At 36.9% G+C, this 24,381-nt stretch overlaps 1 protein-coding gene across 1 annotated transcript in view; it reads right to left on the bottom strand.

The window, feature by feature from the left end:
* Positions 1 to 24,001, bottom strand: part of MEI4 (meiotic double-stranded break formation protein 4) — a 127,841-nt gene extending 103,840 nt beyond the window's left edge. Inside the window, exon 1 of the mRNA XM_069487444.1 lies at positions 23,770 to 24,001. Coding sequence (XP_069343545.1) covers positions 23,770 to 24,001 — 232 coding nt within the window. The remainder of the gene's footprint in view (positions 1 to 23,769) is intronic.
* Positions 24,002 to 24,381: the final 380 nt, after the last annotated feature.

Below are 24,381 nucleotides of genomic sequence, written 5' to 3'. Positions count from 1 at the left end.
CTTGAATGCACCACTCAAAAGACATAGGCTGGTGGAATGGATGAAAAAACACAACTAAAGTATCTACTGCCTCCAAGAGACATACCTAAACAACAAGGATGCACACATGCTGAAAATGAAAGAATGGAAAAAAAATACTCCATGAAAATGGAAACCAAAAGAGAGCAGGTGTAGCCATTCTCATATCAGATAAAACTGACTTTAAATCAAAAATGGTAAAGAAAGACAAAGATGGTCATGATATAATGGTAAATGGAGAAATTCAACAAGAAGACATAACAATCCTAAATATATATGCACCTAACACAGGAGCTTCAGATACATAAAACAAATTCTACCTGGGCTAAGCAAGGAAATAAATAATACTATCATAACTGCAGAAGACTTCAACACCCCACTATCAAAGCTGGACAGATCATCAAAGCAGAAAATAAGTAAACAAACACTGGACTTAAATGGGACCCTAGAAAAAAATGAACAGATATTTACAGAACATTCTACACCCCAAAACTACTGAATATACATTCTTCTCATCAGCACATAGGACATTCTCCAAGACTGATCATATCTTAGGCCACAAAACCATGTCTCAACAGATTTTAAAAAATTGAAATCATACCATGTATCTTCTCAGAGCATAGTGGATTAAAACTAGAAAACAATTCTAAGAGTAACACTAAATTTCACACAAAGTCATGGAAATTAAACAACCTGCTACTGAATAATTATTGGGTCAATAATGAAATTAAGACAGAAATCAAAAGATTCCTTGAACTGAACAAAGGAGACATAAGCTATCAAAATCTATGGGACTCAGCAAAAGCCTACCTAAGGGAAAAATGCATAGCCATTATTGCCCACATCCAAGTCGGAAAGATCAAAAATTAACAACCTAATATCACATCTTAAGGAACTAGAAAAGAAAGAGCCAACCAAACCCAAAGCCAGCAGAAGAAAATAAACAAAAGTTAGAGCAGTACCCCCATAATGAGCTGAAAAACAAACAAACAAACAAAAAAGTTAGAGCAAAAGTAAATGAAATGGAAAACAAAAAAAATAATACAAAAAGTCAGTGAAACAATAAGTCCGTTCTTTGGAAAGATAAACAAGATTGATAGACCTCTTGCTAGATTAACCAGGAATAGAAGAGAAAGGACCCAAATAATCTCAATCAGAAATGAAAAAGGAGACATTACAATTGATAGCACAGAACTACAAAACATCATGAGTGAATATTATGAAAATCCCTACACACATACACTAGAAAATGTAGAAGAAATGGACAAATTCCTAGAAACATACAACCTTCCAAGACTCAATCAGGAAGAAATAGAATTACTTAACACAACAATAATGAGCAGTGATATTGAGGCACTTATACAAAGTTTTCCAACAAAAAAAAAAAGCCCAGGACCAGATGAGTTCAGAGCAGAATTTTATAAGAACTACAAAGAAAAACTGGCACCCATACTGCAGAAATTATTCCATAACACTGAGAAGAAGAGAATGCTCCCCAACTCATTCTACAAAGCCAGTATCACCTTGATATCAAAGCCAGGAAAGGACACAACAATAAAAGAAAACTAAAGACCAATATCCCTATGAATGTAGATGCAAAAATAATCAATAAAGTATTAGCAAACCAAATTCAACAATAGATCAAAAAAATAATCCACCATAACCAAGTGGGCTTCACTCCAGGGATGCAAGGAGGGTTCAACAAATGTAAATCAACAAATATGATTCAGCACATAAACAGAAGGAAAAACAAAGACCATATGATCATCTCAGTAGATGCAGAAAAAATATTTGACAAAAGTCAGCACCCTTTCATGATAAAAACCCTCAATGACCTAGGCATAGAAGGAACATATCTCAAAATTATAAAAGCCATATATGACAAACTCACAGACAGCATCATATTGAATGGGGAAAAGTTGAAAGCATTACCACTAAGAATTAGAATAAGACAAGGGTGCCCACCCTCACTACTTCTATTCATCATAGTGCTGGAAGTCCTAGCTAGAGCAGTCAGGCAGGAGAAAAAGATAAAGGGTATCTAAATAGGGAAAGAGGAGGTACAACTATCACTTTTTGGTGATGATATGATCTTGCATCTAGAAAACCCCAAAGACTCCACTTAGAGACTCCTGGAATTGAAAAATAAGTTCAGCATATACTCAGGATATAAAATCAATGTTCACAAATCAGTAGCATTCCCATATACCAATAGCAGTCAGGCTGTAATTCAAATCAAAGACTAAATACCATTCACAATAACTACAAGGAAATAAAAATACCTAGGAATATACTTAACCAAGGAGGTGAAAGATTTCCACAAGTAGAACTACAAAACACTGAGGAAAGAAACTATGGATGACACAAACAAATGGAGAAACACATCACGCTCATGGATCGGTAGAATCAACATTGTTAAAATGTCCGTAATACCCAATGTCATTTACAGATTGAATGCAATCCACTTCAAAATATCAATGGCATATTTCACAGGTCTAGAAAAAATAATTCTATGCTTTGTTTGGAACCAGAAAAGAGCCTGCATAACCAAAGTAATTTGAAGCAAAAAGAACAAACCTGGAGGCATCACATTACCAGACATCAAACTATGCTACAAGGATATAGTAACCAAAATTGCATGGTATTGGTACAAAAATAGAGACATAGACAAATGGAACAGAATAGAGAATTCAGATATAAAACCATCTACCTACAGCCAACTGATCTTTGACAAGGCAGGCAACAACACACACTGGGGAAAAAAGGCCCTATTCAATAAATGGTGCTGGGAAAACTGGATAGCCTCATGCTGAAGAATGAAACAGGACCCCTATCTCTCACCACTTACAAAAATTAATGCAAGATGGACAAAAGCTGTAAATGTATGAATCCACAGAATGCTAGAAAAAAATGTATAAAAAAACTCTTCTAGACGTCAGTCTAGGCAAAGAATTTATGACTAAGACCTCAATGGTAATTTCAGTAGCAACAAAAATAAATAAATGAGATTTATTTAAGCTAAAAAGCTTTTGCACAGCTAAGGAAATAATCAACAAAGCAAATATACTATCTACAAAATTGGAGAAAATATTCACAATCTACACATCCGATAAAGGGCTAATAACTAGAATCTACAAATGTACCATTCAATCCAGCAATCCCACTTCTGGGTAACTACCCAAAGGAAAAGAAGTCATTTTATCAAAAAAGACATTTGCATTGAAATTTTTATTGTAGCACAATTTACAATAGCAAAGATGTGTAATCAACTCAAGTTCCCATCAATTCATAGATTAACAAAATGTGGTATACGTATACCATGGAGTACTACTCAGCCATAAAAAAAATGAATTAATGCCTTTTGCAACAATTTGGAAGGAACTGGAGACCATTATCCTAAGTGAATTATCTCAAGAATGGAAAATCAACACCACATTTTCGCTAATAAATTAGAATTGATGGGCACACCAGTACACAGAGGAGAGTAAAAGTCATTAGAAATCAAGCAGGAGGGAGGGGAGAGAAGGCGGAGGGCAAAAACACACCCAATGGGTACAGTGAACACTATTCAGGTGATGGGTACATTTATAGCCCTGATTCAAGTCACGTATCAAAAACATCTGTGCCCCCTTAATATTTTGAAATAAAAATAAATAACAACAACAAAAAAAATCACAAAAACAAAAGAAAAAAAATTTCTATGACCATCACTGCCTGATCATTTCCTAGTGGTATACTCTGTCCTGGCCCTCAAGAATGTATGCTCCTTCAGAGACCTGAATGTTCTGATATACTGTCATATCTCAGAGCCTTTAATATTGAGTAAGAGCTCAATAAATATTTACTCCACAACTAAAAACCTTTTTTTAAATATCACCACCTTTTCTATTTACAGGCCAATGCAATTACAAGACCTGAGCTATGGCAGTGATATTCCTGTCTCCAATCTCGTCCTCTTCCCAAACAATTCTAAACACTGATGCCAAATTTCTCTGCCTAAATAAACTTATCCCCCAGACTAAAGGAATAACTTACATGAAATTTACTGCCTGACATATTCATAGCACACACCCAATAAATGTTCAGTTTCCTTTCTATTTTCCTGCCAGAAGATCTCCAAAAGTCCCTTGCCGCCTACAGAATAAAGCATGTTTTCTACTGACTGTCACCTCTTCTTAATAGTCTCCAATCTAGTTTTTCACCTTATTTTCTACAACACCCCTTCATGCTCTGTATTTCACAGTCAAATTAAACCATTTGCCAATAGATTCCTGTATTCATACTTTACACTATTCCCTCTTGCCTGAAATATCCTAGCTCTCTAAATCTTACCCATCCTTCCAGGTAAGCAACTTCCTCCAAAAAGACTTTTAAAAGTCTTGTTCTCTAAGATAAAATAATCACTCTCCCTTTCTCCTCTGAATGCTAGTATTTTTCTCTGGACTACAGTCTCATTGGGTATAATTAATGATATAATCTTACTCACAACAGATTGTGTGATGCTATGGACAGGGCTTAAACCTTATCTCTTTTTATTCTCCACATTGTTTGTACCCTATAGATACTGAATAAAACGGACTAAATACATGAACAAAAGAATTTCTCTAAAAGAAAAGACTCAGTAGGGCAAAACTAAGAGTTTATAAAAACTCTCTCTCTTTGGATTCCACCATTTATGGGGCAAAAACTTATAGTATAGGTAAAAAGCATAGTCCTCACTCCATTCCTAACAAACAGAGAGTGTCAGGTTTGAAGAAGACAGATACTTAAACTGTGATGCCAATATCACAGCCCTAGAGAAAAATGTCAAAGCCATGAAGATACACAGATTGAACCAATGAATAACTTCTGCATAACTTCAATTTATCATGAAGAACACCATGAAGAACTGGTTAAAACAACAGAATTACTGAAGTTAGCAATAAACCCAATTACGTGTTCCCCCAATACTACTGCATGCCAAATCAGAGAACTCTCTCCACAATCTAGCCTCAACTACCTTTCTTGCGGAGATCCCATAGATCTCCAATCTCTCCTTGAACAACCCTCTTTTCAAAAGAATGTCTGATGTTGTTTCCCCTCAAGCCATTAAAGCCACTGCTTTGACCTCAGCTGTTGGCCACAGAGATCCAATTGCTCACATCTGTGTTCCTGGGATGTTACCTTTAGTACCCTGAGCCTCCCCTACTAGGCAACTGAGGTTGACACTCATTTCTGCCAGATGTGTCCTCTTTGCTCTATTTATCAAATACCAGATGCACCAAGATCTTTTGCCTAGTGCAATATTCCCTAACTTATATTATCTCAAGGGGAAAATACTAAAATTTAGTATTCCTAAACACAGGCATTCAGTGTTTCAAAGGGAGGGTTCCAAGAACTTGTCTTTCAAATAAACATTTCAGGGGATTCACTTATCTCTCCGCATTCTCTACGTTGTTTATACTGTATATATACTGAACAAAAAGGGGGTGAATAATTGAGAAAGTCTCAAAAGAACGGCTTTGCTCTATTCTCAAACTCATTCATTCAGCCTGCTTTACCTGTTTCTTGCTAGACTCAAGGCCTCTAGTTATAAGAACTTATAATGAAAGATCTTACACCTCTGGTTTCATCCTTGCCTCCATATTAGAGTGACTTAGGTTTTTATTGTTTTAAAAACCAATACTGGCCCACACCATATGCCAAATGCATCAGAATCTCTGGGCACAGAACCCAGACACTGGAAGTTTTTAAAGCTCCCAGGTGATTCCAGTGTGAGAACCACTATTTTAATACTAATTTCAGTTTACTCTGATATTCTTTGGATAGCAGAGAAATGGGCTATGCCCCATTTATGCCATCTCCATTCTCACCTTCTTGACTCCCAGAATGTCTTCCTACTTCCTATGAGTTCATGTTAATTTCTGTTTAAGTTTTCAAAGTTCATCTGGCACTCTGCTCCCTTTCCAGGGCTTGCCTTTACCACTATTTTGCCAAAAAAAAAAAAAAAAAAAAAAAACCAAACCAAAAAAAACACTACAAAACAAACAAAAAAAAGAGAGAACCTTATGTATTCTAGTTGTCCTAACCCACTTTACCCTAAGCCATTATTACCACAGCCTAGGACTAGTACCCAGAAGTCCTGTTTCCACTCTCTCTTACAACCCATTCTCCACACAGCAGCCACAACAAGAAGTTTAAACCTCTGATTAATGCTTACCAAGGATTCCCATTGTATTGAAAATCCTACCCACTGGAACAAGCCCTACATAAGCCATGCCCTTGGCTTCTCTCTGGCCTCATTCCCTCACCCTCTGTTCCTCACTCTGCTCCACAGCCACACTAGCTTTTCTGTTCACTGCACGTTCCTGCCTCAGGGCCACTTGGATGACTCCACTCCTTTAGGAGTTAGCTCAAATGCTCCCTTCTGAATGAGGGCTTACTGACTACCCAGTCTAAATTAGCAGCCCTGCCCCATCCCCAGCTACTCCATCACTTCAACCTGGTTTATTTTCTTCACCTTAACACTCTCAGAACTCTTCTTGCCTATGGGTTTACTTCTTAATATCTATCTCCTCCAAGGCAATATAAATTCTATTACTTCTGTCTTGTTCAACACTAGACCTCCAGAAATCAATGTGTTTTGGTTGAATAAAGAAATGAATCAATAAATCAATGAACAAATGACCATGAATATAACCTAAGACAAAGCTACATACATCCCATGTGGTACCTTCACATGTGACTTTTTCAGGAGATCATGCCTCTTTGAACACACCATAAGCTCCCAATGGACAGTAAGTAGACTTTTTCTTCTTTTTCCTTTTCCAATCTTGAGAGTCAACCACCGTACTGATCCAATATCATGCATTTAAGTACCTGTTAATCATTTTGGCTATTTTAGAATATCCTCAGTATTGTATTGAATTATTTTTAACTTTTAGTTACCTGTAATCCTCTAAGCCATAAACGTTGCCTAAGTTATATGTTTACTATACCATAGCTCAACTAGCACAAGAAGTATCCAATTTTAATTCACCTTTCAATTCCATTCTCTAAATCACAACCATCTATTAGGTACCAATCAACTTGTAAATCTACAATTATAGGTTTTGCCTGTTTTACCTGATTGGAGCCAAGCACATTTTTGTCTAGCTTATGTGCATCTGTTTAGATCAAACAGATAGCACTCTCAATTAGGAAACTCCTACAGAGATGCCCCAAGCCTGAGCTGTATCTCTACTCAGACCTTACTCTGACCAGAATATTTTTTTAAAGCCTGCCTTATACAGGCTTATGTTTTATGGGTTCTGGCTTCAAGATTTTATTTTTTTACATCTGACATATCAAAACAAGTCCATGAAATGTAGGCTTTGTTTAAAAGCTATCAAAACATTCACTGTGCAAGACTAGAACCAATTTTTTTCTAAAACCACACTGACAATCACAGATACCACGGAAATTGCTTTCTATGAAAGAAAGGAAAAGGAAACACAAAATTCTGACAGCCATGGTTATCACTGTATTTTACTAGTATCCCTTAAAATATGATCACACTGGGCAATACCACTTTCCAATCTCCATTTCTTATTTGTTTTGGAATCAATAAGGGTTCAGACTGTCCCCAGGTAACTGCTAAACATACATCTTCAAATAACTTAGGCTTCAAACAACTTAGGAAATAATCTAGCAGTCCTAGGATACATAAAACATTCATAAAATCCCCTTTAATCTTCACTTCTGTTGACTAATGGTAGTCTTTCTCCCAAATGCTGAAGATTATAATATAAGCCATACTACACACCAGTCATACGATTAGTGCCTTTCAGGGTCTTGATATATTTACTTATTGTCCTCCTGGGGTTCTGGGAGTTCCCTTAAGTTCTGTTGATCCAGATGGGGGTACTCTGTTCTGACCCTCATTGACCCTGATGGGCTCAGAATCACCACTCTCATCTTAGAGATCCTCTCCCTTTTACGAGGAGGTGTAATCCCAAGAGAAGTCTGACAACAGATCTTGCAAGTACCAAAAAGAAATCTATAAAATGTTGGCTTATTAAATACATGTCCCCTTTCCCTCCCAAAATGTGGAATATTTTTAGATGTTAAAAACAATTAAATAGCATGTGCATACATCACTATTGAATAAAAAGTTCTTTCTCTAAACTAATTTCAAAATCTCAAATCCCCTTTGAGTACTCCCTTTGTATTTTCTACTACAGCTAGTTGATTATTCAGTAAGCTCTGTTATTTTTGTTTCAAAATGCACCACACTGGAATCTTTTACTTGCTTGCATCCTGGCCCACGCTCTTCTAATCATGCTTAGAATACTGCCATCTTCTCCTACAGGGTTTTCTGCTGTTAGTTTCTTCCTCTCTCCTACATCCAACACACTACAGCTGGATTTCACACCAGCCCTAGTCCACAACCCTTTAACATTTCTCTATTATTGGAATAATAAAATCCAAACTCCGTAAGAACATTCCTATTTTTTGCCCTGGACATACTACATCCAAACCTCAAAATATTCTTCCCTTCCTGGGTTGTGTAAACCCATTTGTTGAAGTTCTGTGCTTTCTTCAAGACCCTGCTTACACGCTCTCTCTTTTCTGAAACATTTCCTAACCTCATGCCCATGGTTCCCTTTCCAGTGATAGGCTATGAAATTCACTGCCTATCTCATGTGTTGGGGTCTTCCATATGTATGCTACTTCTCTCAGCAAAGCTGCCAGTGAGCAAGTGACCTCCTGGCCACTTTATTAATAGACAGTTTCTACTTTGCTTGATATCTCATCTCATGCATCCCCTCATTCTCAAAATATTTTCTTCACTTGGTTTATGAGTGATGCTACCTTTCCCAGGATTCTCCTACATAATTAGCCTTTTCTCCTTTCCTTTTACCAACTTTTATTTTCACCATTGTTTACCATCACCCTTGCCCAAGCTACTCCCCTTTCTTGACCATCCCAGGACAATGACCTCTTAACTAGTTAAATGGTCTCTGTATATTCATCCTCAACCCTTGAGGCCAAATTGTCTCTGGTGGAGCCTGGTGATCTTTCCAATTCCTCTCTGTATGTTTATTGTGTTATCCATCTGCTGAAAATATCACCATAATAGATTTCTAAGTACATATAGCCTCCCTCAGAATGAGGTCTATACATTGGATTTTTTTTCAAGCTCTTTGGGTAATTGTAATGTGCAGCCAAGCTTGAACACCACTCCTCTATTCATATTCACCAGCACACCTTGCGTTATTTCTTTAATCTAGAACACTCTCCCACTGCTTCTAAACTCACCTATCCTAACTGACTACTACTCAGTCTTCAGATTTTAATTTAAATACTCTTCCTCAAACCTTTTCTAACCTTCTAGATCAGATTCCCCTGCCACGGGCTCCCATAGAAACTATTATTATATGTTAACCATTTGCCCTCTGCCTTTAACTGTAAACCCCAAAGAGAAAGCACCGTATCTGTCTTACCAGTGCATGCTAAAGCACTTAACATGGTGCCAGGCACAAGGTAGGTGCTCAGTAATTTCTGCTCAATGAATGTTATAAGGACATTATTAAAAAAAAAGGTATTATGATCCAATGTATCCATGTAATAAAACTGTACTTTTACTCCCTAAATCTATAAAAATTTTAAAAAGTATTATGAAAGCTCAAAAGTGAAAGGATTATGTCATTATGAAATCACATAGATTATTCTTTTCTTTAAAACCTTACAAAACTATTTGAAAATATTGGTATCAGCCCTAGAAAGACAGATGATTAAGGAGTAGAAAAAACTCTGCAATTGGCAAATTTTGAATTTAGAAATTAGATGCCTTTGATTTCACCATGAAATAAAATATTTGAAGGATGACATAATAGCTTATCTTATGCCATAAGTATATGAACTAATTACAGGCTTATTATGAAGTCCAAAATCATTCAAATGCAGCAATCTGGAGACATAGGAATTTCCATAGCTAACATTCTTTTTTTTAACTATAGTCTATCTGTCAGTAAAGCCCCAAATGACAACTCTGTATGAACATTAGGGATATGGCCAAAAATCACATGCTTGATTGTGCAGAGTCTATTCTCTAACATAAGGGAACACAATAAAATATTCTTAATTGTGAAAAAGAAGTACAACCAAAGAGAGCTCAGTAGTCAATGGTTACACTGTCAATTATGAATAAAAGATATTCATGTGAGTAATAAAAAGGAGAATTCAAAGTCAATTTTCTGAAGATACCTTATTTCTAACCAAGCAGAACTCATTTTCACTGATTTTTACTATTGTGATGGTCCTGAAAATAAAGTCCCTTCTCAGGGTTTCTGGTTTCTATAACTAGTTAAAAACTAGTACAGCATAGCTTTTAGTATTATGGTTTTACCAGAAGAAAAGAAACCAAACTAATTATATTCTACCTCACCAGAATAATTTCACATAGCTCATACAGTATTGAATTTAATTCATCAAATCCATGTTGGGTGTCACAACATAACGACACTGGAATAAAGGCTAAAAAGAGTCAAGTGATAAATAAGGCATGTCCTCCTGCCTGAGGAAACCCAGAAAAGAGCATATCAACAACCAACTCTACTGCAAGGCAAAAAGGCATTAGAGTCAAACAGGTCCAGGTGGTATGCTATCGAGGCACAGAGGAATGAGTTCAAACGAGGGAAAAGCCAGAAAGATTTGATATTGTAGGAGTGTTGGGAGATCGCAATGTTCTCATTAGGGAGGTCTTTCATACCAGGAAGGAGCACAGACAAGGGCACAGAGGCAGGAGCACAGGCAATAGCTCCAAGAAGGTAGAACTGAGGCAGAAGACGGGATATGGGGCTGGAAAGAGAGAGGGCCTTGAATGAAATCTACTCCTAGACAACAGAAATCTATTCACTCTTTAAAACATGATTTTAACTGTGTCTTAGGAAAAATTGTAGAGGCAAAAAACAGTGGCAGATGACCTATGGAGGCTCCTGACAGTCAAATAGAAATGATGTTTTACAGATGAGAGAAATCATAGCGCTGACTGTGGGAGGGGAAGAACATTAAAAATTATATAATTGAGAAATCAGAATAAAAGAAATCAGATTCTAATTTTTATAATATAGAGATGGAATACAGAATGGAAATCAGTGTACATTGGTGTAAATCCCAAAATAACTGAATAGTATAGCAGATGAATTTCTAAAAAAATTTCTGATCGGTTTACTCCCAAGAGAAGCACGCTACCAGATCTGCAACACACCGAGGATCTTCCACCTTTGTTTGTGGACTAGAACTCGAGAACGTGGCAATCATGCTCATGATTCAATTTTATTACTGGAAGGAGAAAACTCACACAACACCCTTAAATCTTTGTCCTCCCTTTCCCACCGATAAACTCTGCTAATACAGCTAGATCCAGGTGTTTGCAAGAGAATTAAATGATACAATTCTCAATTTCTTAAAAAAAAAAAAAAAAAGAAAGTATAAAAGAAAAGTTCTTAGGTTCTTCTGCTGCTAAGGAATTGATGGAAATTACCGTCAGACCATCAGGGCCAAGGGGGAAGGAAACTAGTATTTATTTGTTGCCTATGTGACAGGAAGCATTATGCCACACATTTCCCATTAAACCTCAGCATTGCCCCCATTTATCCTTATCACTGTTACCCTCATCTGGCAGAGGAGAAGAGTGAGTGTCATGGGAGGTAAGTGACTTGCTCAAAAGAACTGAGCTCATGTTGGTAGATCTGAGATTCAATCCAGATTCATCTAACTCCCAAATACATGCTCTTTCCAATAAGCCCTCTGCCTCCAGAATTTGTCTTCAACAATCCTTTTCCTCCATCAATACCTCCTCTCCCTCTGTTGGTTCTTTCTTCATTCACTTATGCATACTCATTCCCAAAGTAATCATTGAGCACCTACTGGGTGCTAAAGCTTGATGATGATCGTTCATCAGAGTCTTCAAGTGTTTCATATTGAGCGCGGTATTCTACGCTTTGCCCTTTTCCTTATTCAAGCCTATTGTCAGAATGGACGTTATAATCACATCACTTCCATTTACTTCCAAGATGCTTTCTGGTAAACATATAAATCCATGATATTCATGCCGTAAAGCTTAAGTGTTTACTACCTTCAAGTAAATATAAAAATTCTCATTAGTTGGGGGGGAAAAAAAACATGTACTACAGAATTATATAAAAGATAATGTCCTAATTATTTAAGTAAATTTAACAGCTGGGAATTCTTGGGAAAGTTGTTTAACAGCACTAAAATCAAAATTTGTGAATTAAGATAAGGCTGCCACAAGATTTTGGTATAATTTCAACTAACATCTTTACAGTTGTATGTGTGTAAATGTATATATGTGTAAATATATATAAAGTATTGTCTTAAATATTTACTTATAAATCATGCAATAAAAAGCACCTCTGAATCAACTGATATAGGGTGTCTCAAGAATGTTCCAATGTATTGCCAAGAAGATTTTATAGGTAGCTTATATACAAATCACCTATAACATGAACCAATGGAAGAAATGATACTTGCCCCTTTCTGAAGGGGCATTTTAACTAATCATGGGCTGCTGAATATTACTATTAATTTAAGAACTCACCACTACAGCAATCATGGCAATACCATAAGGAGTTCTATTTCAAAAAATATACTGTAAATTGTTCAATAAGCTACACATTATATAACAAAAAATAATACTGAAGGAAGAGCAGAAATACAACTATTCCCTAATTTTAAAACAATGTACCTTATGATGATTTTGAGGATGGAGGAATATTTATCCTTACAGAATAAAAATAGGAGTTGGAATAAATGCTAGTTTTCATTTTATAATTGCTCAATATCCACTCAAGAAGCTACAAAAGCCCGACTCCAAACCCAGCCATGCCACCAGTGCATACAAATGTGCACAAAGACAACTCTAGCTGCCCACAGACCCACTATCCCCTCAAAAGTGTCATCCATGCTCTCAAATCGCACAATTTGTGTAGGAAAATACACAGTCAGATGTGTCCCTCACAAAGGGCCCATGTGTCTTCCATGCTTTCTTTTTCCCCAGCTTTAACATATAATTGACAAAAATTGTATATATTTTCAGCATAAATGATGTTTTGATATATGTCTACACTGTGAAGTGATTAAGTCAAGCTAACTGACATAATCCACCACCTCACACACTTAGCATTTTTTTGTGGTGAGAACATTTAATCTCTACTTTCTTAGCAATTTTCATGCATACAACAGATTATTAACTATAGACTATGCCGTACAATAGAGGCCCAGAATTTATTCATCCTAAGTGAAACCCTTTAACCAACACCTGACCCTTTTCCCCCCATCCTCAGCACCTGAAAGAAATACCGCATGATCTCAAATATATGTGGAATCTAAAAATGTCGACCTCATAGAAGCAGAGCATAGATTGGTGTTACATTCTTTCTAATAAAGAACTGTGGTATATTTCAGAGAATATCCCAATAAAATAAAGAGATTAAAAAAGGTGAAATTAATAATGAAACTGGCAATAAGAGCAGGGTTGAATATAGAAAATACAAGTTCACCTTAAACTAGTGGTTCTCAATCTTGACTGTATTTTGGAATAACTCAAGGACTGTGAAAGAACACTAATGTCTTGGTTCAAACCCCAGAAATTCTGATGTTATTGGTCTGGGATGTGCCTGGGCACCAGGACTTTTAATAGCACCCCAGGTGACTGTAATGGAGAGGCAGGATTAAAAGCCATTGCCTAGAACTCTAGCCATATGTTTACCAACAGTAAAGAGGCAAAGATTTTCAGAAAGTTTTTTAAAAAATAAACTTTAAAAATTAATGTTGCAAATCTCATTAATGGTACTTTTTTTTTTCCCCCATACCTATGGGAACTCCTCACCACCAAAACAGACCTACAGGTACGAAAGGCCTAGATTCGTATGGCACTTACTGTTACAAAGTTAAATGAGTACCTAAGTTTCTCATCACTGTGTTCACCTGCACGACTACGCACAGACAAAGCACTTCTTTAAAGAGACATTTCAGAGGGACTGGAAAAGTACAGATCACTGAGGTACACAGTTCCCTGGGTCCAGCTCCTGCTGGAGCTCTCACCCTGTCAGACATGACAGAGCTGCACAGCCACACAAAGCAGCCCACCAGCATGGACTTGGCCTACTTTGGACAAACTCCTGTTTGGAAATTACAGATACGATGAGATACCTTGTGGTTCAAAGAATAAAAAATAATCAGAGGAGGATAAACACTTCATTAAAGCACACAGGTAGAAATAACTTTGGAGGTATTAAGAGCACAATTATTAACAAATTTAAGTATTAAAATATGCAAAATGCCATCTAGTTTGTATAAATTGGGTCAAAGGATAAGTTCATTCTGTCAAAAATATTGTTTTACAGAAAGCAATGAACAAATTATACTAAATTCTAGGGCAAAAAGTATTTGTTATTAGAATAACAAAGCACAGACATCCCTCAGCAACGGTACTCTTCAAGGTATTTAATTATCATGTGAATGCTAATAAATGTTCATAAGCAATTTAAAGTTAAAAATTCATGTAAACACTGTCTAAAATGGGAGATTTGAGTGAAAAGAGCACCAATTACCAGCAGTATAAGAAAAATGTCATAAGTCAGTCTCCTTGTGATGGTTGAGGGCTAACACCCAAATCATAGAAAACAGCTGATGTGGATGCTGCACACTCCGGGCCCCCCTCTACAGATAATCACCCCCAAACACCATACCTCCCTACTGGTTTAGTATCACTTCTACTGATACATGCTCTCTGTCTGCATATTCTATTTAGGATTTCACTCAAATTCATTTTATATTAAGGTTAGCTATTTTAGCTTTTCAGTATGACCTGGAACACAATGCAAGTATGTGTGTTTATAGTACCACATGCAAGCTATGAAACTTTATTTACAAGTTAAATTCGTTTTGTCTTATTGCCTGCAACATGCTAACATTCATTGATAACAACATGTTTCTTTTTAGTTATGCTAATTTATGTGCTCCTTTAAGGACTGGTACAACAGTATCATCAAAATTTAAGATTTTCTACTGATTTCCAGTATACTAAATTTCCTATCCAAAATTTTCTCCTACAAGATGTCTTTAAAATTACTTGAAATTGCCATGAGAAAAGGGAGTTTTTCCCTACAAAAAACAAAACAAAAAGGCTGTCTTATACCACTTACATATGGGTGTTTATTAAGAAGGGAGGAGGGCAGTAGGATGGAATGGAAGAGAAACAAAGAAGAGAGAAATTCTCCTAGAACAAGAATCAACAATACCCAATCTTTAGATTCCTATGTTGTTTTTATACATAGTTCACTGAATAGTATGGAACAATATCAAACATACGTGTTAGGGTTCTGTTAATTTTACTGATTTTGTTTTCTCTCATTTCTGTCACTCAGCTCAATCAGTCTGAAATCAACACTTTCTTAATTCTTTGATGACTGGGGGCCAAATATTAATACTATTAGTTGGTACTGAGAAATCTTTCCCAGGCTAGCCTACAAATCCTTCTCAATTTATTATACTCAGATGTTACACATAGAGAATGATTGGGTTTCTATTGACCCCTTTTCTGGTCAAATTTTTTATTATCCTCCCTGAACATAAATTTCACTTTTATTTGTTTAAAACAGTGGTTCTCAAACTTCAATATTCATCAGAATCCCCTGGAAGACATGTTATGCCAGAGACTGCTGGGCCCATTCACAGAGTTTATGATTCAATTAAGGGGTGGGGTCTGAGAATTTGCATTATCAACTTCCCACCAGATGTTGATGCAGCCAATAGGGAACTCAATTTGAGAATCACTGATTTAAGAACTACCTTAAAGTACTAGAAAGGCGTTATTCTAGGATTCTACAGGAACCTCACTCCATTTCCTATGTATTTAACCTTAGATAAGTTACTTAATTCTGATTTCCTCATTTCTTTGTCTATAATCAATGCAAGAGGTGGGAGTGATTTCTTAGACAAGAGTTAAAGAACCATGGAAAGAAATATAAGAATAAAAACCCAAAGGCAGTTGAAAAAAAGCAACAATAGGACCAGGAGACAGATTTCTGAATAAGGGACACTGAGGGAGGAGGAGAAGGTAAGTGAACTTTAAAGGATAGCTCCTTGAAGTGCTGCCTGAAATGAACTCAGCAAAAACACAAATAAATGGGCATCTTTGCCTACCTTCAGGAGAGTCTTAGAAAAAGAAATGCTGGCCTATTCTTGAGGTTCTGGACCAGTCTTTCCACTTGTGCTCTGTATTTCTTCTAATTTAAGGCCTTGAGCCACCTATGACTCCTTTGTTAGTCTCTTCCTTCTGTATCTTCCACTTTTTTCTCTATGCTAATTCCTCCCCATCAGAGCACTAGTGTACTCTCCCACCCCTTGCACTCTCTACAACTACCAACTTATTTTCTTCCCTTCACAGCCACGCCCCTTAAAAAACTTCCACAGTCCCTTGCTAGTCAAATAGCATTGACATCACCTGGAAGCTTATCAGAAATGCAGAATCTCAGACCTCCCTCATTTACCTCGATTATCTGATTGATTGCCTTCTTGCTTTGACAATGGGATTGATATCATACTAAACATGTTACTAGCCTAACGTCCAGAGCTATCTACCTGGATTTTATTCACTGCACATCAAATTTATTCTAATAAAATAAATTTCAGAATGTTTAGGATCCAAATATTAACTCCACAATCCTCATAGTACCTTTGGATTTCTAGGAGAAACTTAAAATTCAAAAACAGATAAACAGGAGGGCATTTAAAAGACAGACAAAACCTGTCAAAAACTACATATAATCCTAAATATAGGGACTATATTAAAATTTGCGACGAGGGTCAAACTATTCAAAAAAATCACACTAAGCAAACTAGAAATGCAAAAGTATTTTGAATAGTTTTAGCTTTTGTTGCATTGACAGGAAGCTAACATTATAATTCTTCATTTATTCTGTTCTGATTAAACTATTAAATACATATGTGGCTCTCTTAAAGGTAAGAATCCTGATTCTCTTCTTAACCTTAGTGGGTCTCCTTCCCCAGAATGCTGGATCTTGCTCTCTATTTCCTACTTCCCACTGCTACAGGGGCTCAGCAGATCTCCAGAAACTGCAGATTAGCAAGGCCATTTTGTTCCAAGTATTAATGCTCACATAGACCATGTCTACACTTGTTTACCCAACAAATATCCACCAATCAACCCCTCCATAACAGGCACTGTGCTAACTATAGGAATACAATGGTGATGAAAATAGACACAATCCCTGCAAACATAGAATTTAGGTCCCACAGGGAAAACAGATTGCTTACATAATGGTAATTTAGCTCACTTTTGCTGTGAAAAGAACAGAATATTATGGGGACCCACAGCAGGAAGACCTAATCTAGTCTAGGGAGGTAGTCAGCAAAGGCAGAAGGGATATTAAAACTGCACAGAAAACAATAGTACACAGCTAGACCAAAAGAACAGAAGATTATATCCTACAGAGAGAAACAAAATGTGTAAAATCCTAGAGCTAAGTGAGAACAAGGTAGATTTAAGGGATGGAAATTTAGTGTGTCACAGTGCAGAATGTGAAGACCATAGCAGTGAGAATTTGGGCTGGAGAAGTAGGCAAGCACCAAATTCTGGTGAATATTACTGTCCAGTTTAAGGCCTCTGGACTTTATGCTACAATAAATGAGATGACTTGGAGACTGGGCTGCAATCTAGACTGTAAAGTAGCAAGACTACAACTAAAGACTACTAAAGACTTACAGTCTAATTGGGATAAATAAAGTGAGACCAAGGAAGTGGCATCGGGAATGGAGAGAAGTGCAGAGGTTCTACAGATACATAGAAAGTAAAGTCCCCCTAATTTGGGGATTACCTGAACATCCAACATACTTTTCTGGAATCCAGCTTAGGCAAAGAAGATGGCTGTGACATGCAATGAGATTCAGAGCCTGGTACTAGGAAGAGATTTGGGAAGAATGAAGATTTGTATTGGGAATCCTGCCTATTGAGGAATGCCGACCCTTAGGCCCAGCCTCTGAAGCTCCATAGCTTCTTTCAGCCCCAGTTCCTTGTACCAGTACTTCTTTGGCCCTTCTAACTCCTTATCTCTGCATATCATTCCTATCAGAGCCAGCTCTTATTATGATAATTAAGTTATTCACATTTCTCAATCATTGCTTTGTCACTATAAAAGCCATTTCATATTATGAGCTTTTTTAATCTTTAATTTCTTTGTATGTTGACTATCTCTAATATTGAAAGATTAATTCCATTTTATATGAGTAAAACGTATCTAATATATAATCAAAAACTTACTTTGAATTATTATAGAGCCTCTCATTAGAATCCCTATTAAGGATGTATACTCTTATGTTTATGTAGATTACGCTTATATATTTTAAGTCAACTGAAAATTTAAGCAAATTTTCATCTTTACTGTATCTGGCAATTTATATTATGAGAGCTTATATGAAAACTGAGAATAAAATGCTTATGGATTAATTTTGCATGCTCTTTCAGCATCTGTAAAACAGTGAATGCCACAATTTATAAATGCTGAGCTTCAGTTATGTCAGTACGTCAGCTGTTTTTAATGTTCCGTCAGTACATGGTTTGGAACAGGATGAGAATAACAAAGAGATAGGACAGAGGCTGAGAGGGCTGGGGCCAGGAAAATGGCAGGCAGGAGACTTAGGCAAGCTCCACCCTGGGTCTGGCAGGGTGCAGGTGAGGTGGCTGTGATATCCAGCTCCTCTTCTGTTCCCTTGTGGCCACCAATCTAGCTAAAAACTCTTTCCTGAATCCAGACTCTCACAGAATGAGAAGCAGGAATTGAGCACTGAGGATTCAATCACCCAGGGTAGAAGGCAGTAAAGAGGGGTGAGGGACAAGCTTAAGCAATGTCAGCTAGAAGGGCCAGGATGCTCCCAAAGCATCTGATTGGGTTGGTTGTTTCCCAGGACCCAAAACTTAGAAGAGCTAAGTTCAACCATAACTAACTGTATTGCCCTGCATACTGCCACCCTCCACCACCACCCTAAGCACCCTTTACAAGTGCTCAATGAACATTTACTAAACATGTAAAGCAATGGATTAATTTGATTTTCTCTTACTGTCTTTTCTCTCTTAGCCAATTGCTCACCTAGTAGCCTATCTATCATTTATGAAGACATTAAGTACTTAAAGCTATAGGGGGGAAAAACACATACCTGATACTTCATTTATCCACTTCCCTTCTGAGAATGCCAAATTACCATGTAATTAACACAATAGCATCTGTTCAGGTTACCCCCCACCACCTCACTTACGGTCACATTCCTGGTCTCCCTGCCTTAAATTACTGCTCTAGACAAAACAATGTGATTCTTGGGAAAGAAAGCAGCATTCTAATCCATTCATGACCCTCCACCTCTCTCCACTCTATAAGTTAGGAAGTGTTCATATACAAGGAACAGAATACCTGGTAACCAGAACAAACTATTGTTTGCCTAATAAACTAATCCTAGAGTTGCTGTAGCCACTCAGCAACATCAACGAGGACCCAGGCACTTCTCATCTTCCTATTTCACCATCCTTAGCATGTTCGCATTAATTTTTCAGTACTGCCTCACAGTTATGAAATGGTTGCCACAGGTCCAGGCATCATATTTTCATGTGGGAGTGCCCCACACAGAAAACAAGGGGTTGAGGTAAGATGTTTTAAAAATTGCTCTCTTTCACAGTCCTCCATCTCTTCATCTAAACAGGCAAAACTTGATCAAAAGCTCAGAAGACTGCTTTTCAGCTTTCATTGGCAAGAATTAGGCCTCGTGCCCAATGTTAGATCAATATTGGCAAAACAGGTCTAAGCCTTTTATGAATTAACCTACTGGGCATGAGCACATTTCTACCCAAACAAAACGGGAATACTTTAGTAACAAAAAAGGGAGTTGCCTATTGAGTAGGCAACTAACCATGTCTGCCACACATCACTGAAATGTGTCACTGGGTATCTGGACATTCCTTCCTTCCTTCTTTAAACTACTGGTCAGCATTTTATGTCAAATAAAAATGTGGCATGAATCTATTATCAAGTTCTATTTCACTGTATGGTCTAGTGCCTTAACAAATACAATAAAGAGGTATATCCCTCTTTAAGAAGGTGTAGAAAAATAAATCAGAATAAAGAAATAGGTTGAGTTCCTGAAATACTGTATAAACCATATCATACTTTCTTATTTTTTACTTTGCCATTTCAGCTCTGCTTGATTTAATTTGGGGTTGCTCAGTTGCTTCAATGGATAGTTGATGCTGTAAATTAAGTTCCCTACCCTTTCAATCTGTCAAGAAACATTCAATTCAACATTTATTGAGGGCCTGCTGTCTCTTAATACTTAAGAACAGTTTCACATGTAAAGCAACCCTGAAAATTCCAGAAAGAAGTATTTAATAATATAAATACATCTATAATATAGTTTTGATTTTCAGGTATGACGTTTTCTTAGAGCAAGGGGAGGCCAGTCTTTCAAATTATACATCTTTAAATAACTGCTATGTTCTTCCTTTATTTTCCTACCAATCTAATAGTACCCTTTTTTACATTTTTTCTGTCTCCTTTGACAGTTACTCCATTCATCTGAATCTATCCATTTATTCCTCATTTTTGAAGTTTAAGCTAACAGATGGAGAAATAGATTACTTCCAAACATCTGCACTGAAACACTTTACCTTTAACTCCTGCTGTGAGTAAAATTGATTTTAATTATACGATTCTTGAAAATTTCTCTCACAGGCACTGTAAGTGAAAATGTTCAGTATAAAAATAAGTTATCACCTAGACTCTTAGTGTTAAGCACACTCACATCATAAACAAATAGCATGCACACTGTATCAGTACTATAAATTGATCCTTGATAATAAACAACAGTTTTGACATAATAGATGTTTATGAGAGTCATAGTTTAAGTTTCCTGGAAATTTTTACATTTGTGACATTAATTGGATAACTTCACAGAAAAATATGAAGAAAAACTGATTACGTTTACTATTCATTTACTGGGTATACTCAAAGAGCCCATTTACAAGGGCTATAGAGAGATTAAAATGTGGCTATAGATTGTATAACACTATTTTTGCTCATACAATAATGAGATTTTAGTAACATTTGGGTATTCAGTGATCAGGTTTTCCTGATAATTTCCAAAAATAAAGTTAGCGAGTCCCCTAAAACGCACAGCATATATGCGTGCACTAATCCTGCACACTCCTAACATGATAATGCCTCCTCTTCCTCTGTCCATCCCTGGGATGTTGGGATCTGCTGCAGGTCTCCCAGCCCAGCCACAGGTCTGCTCTCCTTGTGAGTCTCAATTATAGCTCTAACTTCAACCATGATTTAAATGCCAAAAATCCTAAGTCTGTGTCTACAGTTCTATCCTGCTCATCCCCTCTGAGTTTTAGGATCATACTTCCACTTTCCTTCTAGGTGATCCTTGTATATTCTAAGGATTAACCCAAAGTCAGACAAACCTGGACTTAACATTTTATCCTATAAGCTTATTTCTGTGTCACTATCTGAATTCAAAGTATTGCAATCCATTTAGTAAACTAGGATGGAAAAACCTCAATTATCCTAAATAGCTCTCTCTCTCTTAACTACTCTCCAAATCATTCACAAATATCTGAAGTGTCTACTCTGAAATCATTTATAAATGTCTTTCCTTTTAGTGCTCACTATCACAGACCTAGTTCAACTCATTATTCTTCATATGGGCCTTGATCAAAGCTTTTAAAACTGGTCTCCCTACCTTGAATCACCACTATAGCATTCCACTTCCATTCAACAAATACTTATTGAGCACCTTCTGTGCTTTGGGCTGGGCAATGAATAAAAAATCCTGAGAAAAGCAAAGACTTAGACTCAGTGAACTTAGACTCCAGTTCAGCAGGTAAGACAGCAACTAAGTACATAAGTAAGTAAATAAATAAACCACCAGGGGTGCTTGTGTAAAGAATTGGAGGGGCTGGGCCTAGAAGAAAGGATGGATGGAAAGAACGTGAGCAAGGTGAATGAAGGATCAGGCAAAAATGCCTGCCAGAAGCAGCTTGTTTGCTGAGTGCAAAGGTCAGCTGGAAACACCTGACCTGTATGGAAGTTGTTAAAGAAATTAACAAACGGCCCTGACCCTTTGCATGTGTCCTTGGAAATACATATGGGAAGGAACTTAGCTAAGAGGCCATTTTCTCCTTTAGATTTTGGCCTCTCGCCTTCTCTCAAACACTATATGTTTCGAGTAATCATTCATTCCTTCGCTACTGAGCTCAGGAGCGAAAAGGTAGCTGCAACAAAGAATAACTAGTGGGGGATGAAATGTGTATAGAGCAGTCAGGGAAGACCTCATTGAGGAGGTGTCATTTAGAATAAGACCTGTAGGTAGAAAAGTGGCCAGCCACAAAAAAGAGTCAAAGAAAAGAGCATAACAGAGGTCCACAGCAAGAAAGAGCCTTGAAGGACTGGAAAGGCCCTGGTGGCTAGAACCTAGTTCATAATGGGGAAGGTGTATGAGATGAGGTTATGAGAGGTGAGTAGAAGTGATATCACCCACAGCATTATGGGCCAGTATCAGAAGGCTGAATCTAATGTGAAGCATAATTAGAAGCCAGGGAAGAGTTTTATGCAAAAGAGTGACATAATCTGATACTTTTAAAAATTTGCCAGAATTGTTTCTTAATCACAATATAAACATCAATCTTCTGCTTCAAAAATGTCCAATGGCACCTGATGAATGAAGTGACCACGTGTTCCAGTTTGCTGAAGTGAATCCAGGTTTGCCCCTGTTGTCCTAGTGTAATTATTGATAGACCTTCCCTTTTACTTTCACATGGGTCCTAGTGGGGGACTAATAAATTATACGGTCAACTTACTAATAATATACTAAAATATTCCTTAGGTTTACATTCAAGGTCCTTCTAGACCTGATCCAACTCACCTCTCTTCCTTTCTCCCCAACACATCTTTACCTTGCAAGTGCTCTGGCCACTCTGAAATGTAATGCTGGTAGTGTTCAGAATGAGATATATATTTTCTACTTCCTGTGCCTTTGCCCACGGTCCTGCCTCTTGCTGGGTGCTGTGTAACCATTTCATTGATGAGTGGGCAGATCCTTGAGGATCAAACCCAAGAAGCATTCCCAGAACCTAGGCAGAATGAACGGCTTCCTCCTCTGTATTTCATCAATCTTTTATAGCATGTATCACAACTGGGTTAATTATTTGTAGGCCCGTTTTCCCTCCTAGAAGGATAAGTACTTAATGGTGAGGACAGCATCTCCTTTTGTGTGTTTTTGGGTCCTCATCACCCACCACATGCCTTACCTATAGCTGGTATTGATATATGTCTTCTAGATGAATTATTTAATACAAAAGCAAAATGAAATATATAGTAAGATAATAAAGTTGAACAATGAGATTTTAAAATGAATTTCTCTAGTAAGCTTAAAATATTACTGCATTCACATCTAGACTATTTTCAGTCTCTAACTTCATTCCTTCCAAAGTCCAAAGTAGCCCCATTCATAGAAAGTGACAATAAACTTTTAATGAATGATTAGAAGTAAAAACGTCCTTATAGGGCAAAAAGAAGAAGTCTAATTTTCAAGGAAACTAAACAGTTTTATGTTTTGGTAACAAATTTCTAAATAATTGTGCAGCTGAAATAACACAGTTTGACACATTAGCAAAAGGCAATTTCATATACTCACCACTCTTAAATGATCCTGAACAAATTCTGCTCAGAAGAAGATTCTGACGTAATTGCAGAACTTCAGCTTCCAAGGCTTTGACTTTTGATCTCCACTTTGACTCCGGCTCAGACATCAGCATTGCAAGATGTTCTGTGTATTCTCTGCTGCTTCTGTCTGCTGGTTTTGAGTGGATAATTGCCAAGGCCAGAGCCAATTTTGAAGTTCTCGAATACCATTTTTGAACATCCATTGTGGCTTTTGTTCCTAACATTTAATAAGAAAAAAAGTTACAGAAATTCCTTTTTATGTTTGCAGTGCATTTCATTTGCTCAAAATTGATTTTTTGGAGTAACACTAATTAATGTTTGTAATAAAACTTGGCACCAAGTAACAGAAAAAAAATCTCAGAAACCAAAAACAATTGAGAAAAATATGCAGAAGAAAACTGCATACACATGCATATTAAGTATGTTAAGATTCAAAATAGCAGGTTTAGCAGCTTCACGATTTTTGGGGGTGCAAAAACACACACTATTCATTTAGTCATTTCTAACTGGAGACACACACAGAATCTCTAAGGAGTATTATAATTATATAATTATGTACATAATATATATATATATAATCTAT

The sequence above is a fragment of the Eulemur rufifrons genome, chromosome 15, assembly GCF_041146395.1.
Source record: "Eulemur rufifrons isolate Redbay chromosome 15, OSU_ERuf_1, whole genome shotgun sequence".
NCBI lineage: Eukaryota > Metazoa > Chordata > Mammalia > Primates > Lemuridae > Eulemur > Eulemur rufifrons.
Note: the sequence above shows the minus strand (reverse complement) of the source record. Positions and strands in the feature narration are given on the sequence as shown.